A 7,489-nucleotide genomic window follows, 5' to 3' on the forward strand; every position below is an offset into this window, starting at 1 on the left:
AAATAGATAAATAAAGTGGAAAACCTTTTTAAGCATAAGTCGTAAATTTTATTCAAAAAATATATTAAAGGTTCCTTTTCATAATGAAGGTCAGAGTTATATAGAGCTTTGCATGACAACTAAATAATTTACAAGACACAATTACATCCCTGCGCTAAATTAAAAGGACTCCTTAGCCGATCTCTAACTTTATAATACATAAAGTTGGTACTGAATACACCACTAATATCATCCTAAAGTCTTTCTTCCTATCAGCTACGTGACTTGTCTCGAGTATGTTACCCGTTAATGTGACCCGTCCTGAAGATGAGTTAAACCCCCAGGGTGAAATAGTTCGCTCATCCGTGAAGGTGAAGTCATCGTCTTCCGCCGTCGTATCACGACTTCCTTTCAAATCATCATAATCTAATGGCATGTAACCTACCCATCCATTGAAAGGGTCACCAATTCCAAAATAACAGATATGCAAGAGCAGAGCAAGATGCATAGACAGACATTATACATGAAATATAGATTTCATTCTAACTCACACATGGAACAAGTATGAAAATAGTGTTCATAATAAAACTCATTAAGACTCGATTTCTAATGCAATGTTTATATATCGATGCATATGATTCCGAAATAAATACCGCTCTGCAGAGGGTTGTGGCAGTGCCACTAGGGAGATGGGTATCTTACTCATCTATTAGATTCGATGATCCACATTGGATAAGGTGGTTCCATTATGGAATACACACCCTGTGCCACTTCTCCGGTGTGCACCTCGTGACTCCTCTTTGGTGGCCACGTAACTATGAAATGCATGAGGATACGATTCCCCGCATATGCATAAGCATTTCTAATCGTATGCAATATCTCAGATATATCATTAGTATATGTAACTCATTATTCTCAAGAATATGACTTCGCATATGTAAACAAATTACTCATCTTGGCAACTACATATTCTTAAACATGTAAGCAGATATGAAGCAATTATAAACATAAACATCACTTCATGATTATGGAAAAATATATAAAAATAGAGAGGTGCCCTCACCTCGACTAGCTTTTCGTCGAAACAAATATGTATTTATCTCTTTCACCTCATTTAGTCATCAAAATCCCGCAAGATCTGAATAGTCTTCCCATATATGATGATATTCCAAATTTTCTCACATCAATAGCACCTCCAAGTAAAGGTCTTTCTTTCCCTTATCACTGATTTTTCAAACTCTCACTCAAAATTTCTCATAATCTCACTTGTCTCTCAAAGTTCGCAGAACTAACGCTCAAGAGAAAGAACGAGAAAATGAAGAAGTAGAGAGATAATTTGACTTGGGAAAGAGCGTGATAACTTGACCATTTCCTAATTAGGGAATCCACGATTTTGAAGGTTAAGAAAAAGCCCAAGATATATTATTACTATTAAGATTATTACCGGGTATGAGGAATCCATATGAAATTTGGATGTTTTTTACTTCAAAAATTTGTATGGATTATGTAAGGATCATGCATTTTGTATGGATTAGGTATGATTTATGAAATTTGAATGGATTATGTGTGGATATTTAAAAGTTGAAGTTTTTGGTAATTAAAAAAAGTTATTCTTTGTACCAAAAAATAAATAAGTTCAAAAATCCACGGGTATTCGTGTATACTCGTGGATACCTCAATACCCACGTGTCAATTTGAGAAACGAAAAAAGATGACAATTATTTTGATGGATCTTGACAATATGGAAATGTATAGGTCTAATGTTGTTGTATCAAACGATGACGAAAAGAAGAAATGCATCTGAGATGGTTGGATTCAATTTGCATCCGATAACATTTTGCATAAGGGAGACAAAATTTGCTGCAGTCTTGAGTTTGCTTTGAATAACTTGTTTGATGAGATAGCTAGAGCAGCTTCGAAGAGTTGGAAGAAAATTAAAATATTAGGTGTTTTAGTGGATGTTTGTCTATCGTTTTTATTCTTGCTTTTGAACTATACGTATTATGCAATATAAATAGAAGTTGGTGCAATGCGTCCTTTGTTTTTTTAGCTTGGAAGACTTGTTGAATATTGGGACAAATCATTTACAACTTTTGGCGAGTTTAATGTGTTTGTGTGTTGTTGTGGTTTTTATCTTCACGCAATTATTGTTAATCAATGGTATTTATCTTGAATTGACGACAACAATAAATAACCTAATTATGACATAATTTCTACCGCGATGTAGAATTAGTTTGTTATCGTCGTTTTCAACTTTAATTAAAAATTAATTTCGTCTTTGTAATCAAACTAACGTCGTATTCAAAGGTTTCCGAGCCGTGCGTTGCACGGGTGAGGACACTAGTCTTATGACATAAGGATGAGTTATTTGCTTTCCTTACCCTTCAATGCATAAGTTCATAATCTCTAATTAACTATGGTTTCTGGCCAAATGTCTTTTAGCTTGTACACTTGTTTCGGTGAACTTTTCTTCTAAATATATGCTGATCAAGCAGTAGAAGTTCCTAAATTTATAGATACCAAATCTACATGGCACTAGGATTTACTTTAGGCCGTTGTAGGGATAAAGTATTCGATAAACCCTTGTCCAGTCAATCTCTGTCAGTCTTTGGTAGAATTTAAACTAACAATATATAATCAATTTGTTTATCTATTGGAAATTGTTTGCAGTAAGGAGAGAACAACACTCATTATTCTCAGTGTTCTTAGGATTCTTGCGAAGTTGGTAAAGAAACCAGGGAAGAGTGATTGCTGTTGTATTTTAAATTGTTCTTGCAGCTCTATAATTATATTGTTTGAGATTGCAGCTTCAAACATTATTCTACAAGTTTTACCGCATTGGATTTAAATATTATGCTGCTGAATTCTCTCAATAACTTAGTTGAGAATCGATACCTTGCTAACTTTCTATGATGTGTAGGAGTCTGTGATTCATAAGTTGAAATTTTAAATTGTGCTTTCAGATAAACTGAAAGCTAGCTCCAAGATAGTACATTCATTTCTTTTATCTTTTCTACCTTCTCTTGTTTCATTTGAATCTTGAAAACAATCAAATTGAAAACTACATGCTTAATCATTTTTGACATGTCACACAACCCTTCTGTGCATTACTTGAAGTAAAAAAAACTTGATAGTAAATTTTCATCAACAGTTGCAAATTTCTCAAGCATTACTCAAATTGATTTGTCTCGAACAAATTTGTTGGTAAAATTCCTGATACTTTTACTAAACTAACAAATCTAGTCATGTTCATTTGTAGGGAACTTTGGTCTCTGTGGTTACTCTAAACTTTGATGGTAAAATTACATCAACAAAATTAAACATCCAAATCTTTTAGCTTCCTATCTTGGACCTATTTCCTAATAATATGCACATTCATATAAACTATAGGAACAATAGTAATATTAACGTTCCTTCCTTCTGCATATGCAATGATCCCTTAATTATCATCTGGTTGCTATTTAATTTGGTTATATATTGCGGAAAAGTTATTTCGATATCACTAAAGAAGTCTGACACCGTACTTTCATACGATTGTTATTTCAATAATAATTTTTCTTTCTCTATTGATCAAAACAACACTTGATTTAGGTGTATTTTTATACAGAGTCTCTTTACGTACTGTGTTAAATATTTTATGTTCAAATATTTCTACTCTATATTATGGTTTTTGCGGATGATGACAAAACACACTTGCGGGCTGCAACTGAAGAAAATAAAAAAATGGTTTACTAACTAATGAAAATGAAACTGGCACAACAATTCTCAGTCGGTTACTTCTATGTAGTCTAAGCAGCGCAACAGGCATTTAGGAACAACAAAATGTCAGATCAACAAAACACAATGCCTAAAACTCTATCTTCCAAGTAACCAACAACAACCCTGACAAAGACACAACACATCCTGCGGAAGTTCAAACTCCCAACCCAACCACATACAAATCTTATACCACGCCCTCGACACAAAAAGGGGACTTGCAGATTTCGTCTCCTCACCACACAACAAAATGTCAGGTCAACAAAACATCATGCCTAAAACTCTCAACATTATGCGTCTAAGGTGATATGCCTAGTTGGAATCCTATCGATGAGAAGTTTCTAACAGAAACTTGAACCTTAGACGAAGCCCAACTCTACCAAACCAAGACCAAGACATTAAGCAACCTAGCCACTCCTACCCAACCCAGGGTTGACCACCTCTGAGGTAGCTATAGACGGACCTAGGCAAATACACCTCGTTCTATCTATGGATCCAGGACCACAAATCTAAGCCCTCCAGGTTCGGATACACCTCCAACACTTTTCCAAAAATCCACAACTAAGTTTTGCTACTAAACAAAAAGGCTCCGTCTCCAACTCAAGTCCTAAAGCCACCTATCACCTATATAAGATATTCCCAATGACCTTACCGAGGATGTTTGCTGGGTTGAAATATGGACCCCCACAATAATTATACAATTGCTCAATTTATTCGTTTGGTGGAGTCAGTTGCCATAGCGTCCAACGCTGATAAGTTAAAGAAAAAGTAACGAAAATCAAGAAACAAAAAATATACAATTTTGTACAACTTCTCCTACTCCATGCCTTCTGCAGCTAGATCAAATCACCAATGAAATGGTGTCAAATAATCTGCATCCCACTACAGAGGAGCCATATCAAGAAAATGACATTATAATTCAAGTCATTTGTAGCTCTCTCCTGTTTAAGCTTTCAAAAAGGTAACACCTTCACCTTCTATGCTTCTTTTAATCTTCAAAATTAGGACGGAGGATTTGTGGTCTATATGGTTATAACATCAAAGCCACTATATAACATCAAAGCCACTTTATATTTATTTTGAAGTTTCTTAGGGGCTTGAGGCGGTTTGTCAGTGTTGTTGAGCATGTAAGTAAGAGATAGATTATATCTACTCTTTGAGAGAGCTTTCATCTCATCTCATAAAAAGGTTTATGGATTAAACTTAACCCTTGAATTTGTTACATGAATCAAATCAATCTTTTTTTAATTTTTGAGGATTATTTGTGCTCTCCTATAAGAAATATACACAATTCACCAAAAAAATAGGACTTGAGTATCTTTCTTATATTATTTGTCACACTCAACAACAATTTATACATGGATTCTACATAAATTATAGGGACCATGTGTTTTTTCAACCAATAAAATTTACTATGTTGAAAGTGTAAGAGACTGTATTGCTAGCATTTTAGTACCATCAAATAATTAGTTGTCCTCAAATAATGCACTTGAAAATATTTTTTTATTTATTTACCAAGCACTTGGAAAATGTTTTGTTATTATGATATTCGAACTATGTTATTTGGTCACATTAAAACCAACGCTTTTTTTATGCTTAGCACTTAGCAGAGCTTGATACTATTATAGATTTTGACCATATTTAGGATTAACCCAAACTTATATTTTCTAGCAAAAACAATTTCTTTTCCAATTTAATATCTCAACCTAAAGTACATTACCCATATTATTAATAATATTATTACTACTATTAGCGGAAAGACGGGCACTAAGAGCCTTTTTATCCGTATTTTTCTGTATTATTTCATTTTATTTACATTTTAAATTATAATAGATATCTCTTTTAACTAATTCATTTGTTTATGATACTAATAATACTTCTTTGATAACAAATGCCAAACTAAAGTAGCGAGTCGATTTTTAAATTCTCTATATTATACTGTAGATTTAAGTTTGAATAGAATTTTGTTACGAAGGGTAAATTCGTCCACATGATAGTCGGACCATATAGTTAGCGGCTAAGGAGAAAATCAACTAAAAGATAACAAGTTGTTGTGTATATGCGGCAGTTCAGAGCCAAAGCATGAAAAAACAGAAAGGAATGCTACAAAAAGAGCTGCAGAACTCTAAAACAACGCAACAAAACGGTAGGGAAAAACCATATCAGGCACCTGCACTTTAAATAAGCGAAGAGACTCCAAGAAAGCGATACCAAAGTACATCTTGCAAACAAATTAAACAATTAATACAAACAAGTAAAATAACGTTAATCATGGTAGCAATGAAAACACAATTAATACTAATATTTGTTTTTTTTTTTAAATATATAATAATTTGAAAGCGACAAAATATATAAATACCAAGAAAAAAAACTTCAACTAGAGAGTAGAAATCAAATAGCTCCAAATCAAAATATTGGACTTTGATTGATAATATAAAAACTTATTTAAAGCTTAAGTGATAAATCAAGACCCGAAGAGTCGAACGGTTCTTCTTCAATGTTGGACTTTGATTGATCATGAATGTCATCCTCGGAAGAATTAGAAGCCACTATAACTTGCTTTTCTCTATTTGAATTTGAACTTGTAGCAATATTTGTAGACGAATCTCCAAATTTCATAATAGCTCCAATTTTATTATTTGAACTATGTTCGATCCTTAAAGTAGTTGTGCCGCCAATACCTAGATTTTCAACCCCATTATTACCGCTTCCCATATTTCTCAATGACACAAGAGGATGGTGTGTTATCTCTTGCAACAAAGAAGAACGACTATACCCAAAACTGTGTGGGGTAACCATAGGGTTATAAGGGGGTTTTCGAATCATTGAGTCTGTGCTAACCCCAAGTGACCTATAATTATAAGGTGTAAAAAGAGTATTTGAATAACTACGATATGGATCAAAGGAAGGTTTCCCTAAACCAAAAGCACCGCGATCATACCTTTGTTTATGTTGTTTTTCTAAAGCTTGTTTCTTCTTCTGAGCTTTTTCTAACGCATGTTCCTTCCTATGAGCAGTCTTGTGTCCTCCCAACGCTTGTGCAGTAGAATATCGTTTCTTGCAAAAGGAGCAAGAGAAAGATCTTGAATCTGAATTCTCCTTCCTATGAGCGCTCTGGTGTCCTCCCAACGCTTGTGCAGTAGAATATCGTTTATTGCAAAAGGAGCATGAGAAAGATCTGGAATACGAATTCTTCTCTTTTTTGTTGTTCTCTTCTATCCCTGGATTGTTGTTGTCAGGAAAACAGGATGATGAACCAATTCGAATTGGCTGAAAATAATTGTTCTCTTGCAACTTCGACACGGGAACTGGATCGTCTTTCGATAGCTTCACAAAATCAATAGGCTTTTTGGATTTTGATTTCAAGGATTGAACTTGTTCTTTCTCCTTCATGTCCACTACTTTTTTCGAGTGAGAAGAATCACTTTGATCTTGTGAAGTGGTAGAGAAGCTGGAGGATTCGGATGCCATGATAGAAATTAGGAATTAAGAATGAGCTTGTGGTTTTTCTTTCTTTTTTTTTTTTTGTGATGATCAAAAGAGAAGTTTATACAAGAATGGTCATTTATTTAAAATTTATTTGAGTTAATGAAAATGTCTTTTTGAATTAGGAAATATATATCTCTTGCATGTTTTTCTGTTATTATTTGAATTAAAATCAAAATTAGAATAGGTAAAAAAATTGAAATGATAATGTATGTAAGATTTGCACCGATTTATTTGTGCATGAATATCTTCTCCTTCCAGAAATAAC

General features: G+C 33.7%; 1 protein-coding gene across 1 annotated transcript; it reads right to left on the reverse strand.

Moving 5' to 3' along the window:
- Positions 1-6,180: 6,180 nt before the first annotated feature.
- On the reverse strand, positions 6,181-7,206 carry LOC146914892 (uncharacterized). Its single transcript, XM_085721166.1, has 2 exons — positions 6,831-7,206; positions 6,181-6,704 (listed from the first exon to the last, which is right to left on the reverse strand). The coding sequence occupies exons 1-2, from the start codon at positions 7,204-7,206 to the stop codon at positions 6,181-6,183; spliced, it is 900 nt and encodes a 299-aa protein (XP_085577292.1).
- Positions 7,207-7,489: the final 283 nt, after the last annotated feature.

This window comes from Medicago sativa, chromosome 6 (assembly GCF_051527215.1).
Source record: "Medicago sativa cultivar Bolivia chromosome 6, Bolivia_mono, whole genome shotgun sequence".
Taxonomy (NCBI): Eukaryota; Viridiplantae; Streptophyta; class Magnoliopsida; order Fabales; family Fabaceae; genus Medicago; species Medicago sativa.

Excerpts from the sequence above, each read along its gene's own strand:
- LOC146914892 (XM_085721166.1), bottom strand. The coding sequence starts at position 7,206 with ATGGCATCCGAATCCTCCAGCTTCTCTACCACTTCACAAGATCAAAGT. Across the intron at positions 6,705-6,830 it reads GAGCGCTCATAGGAAGGAGA|AAGCTTTAGAAAAACAACAT; the intron begins ATTCAGATTCAA and ends AGAAGAAGAAAC.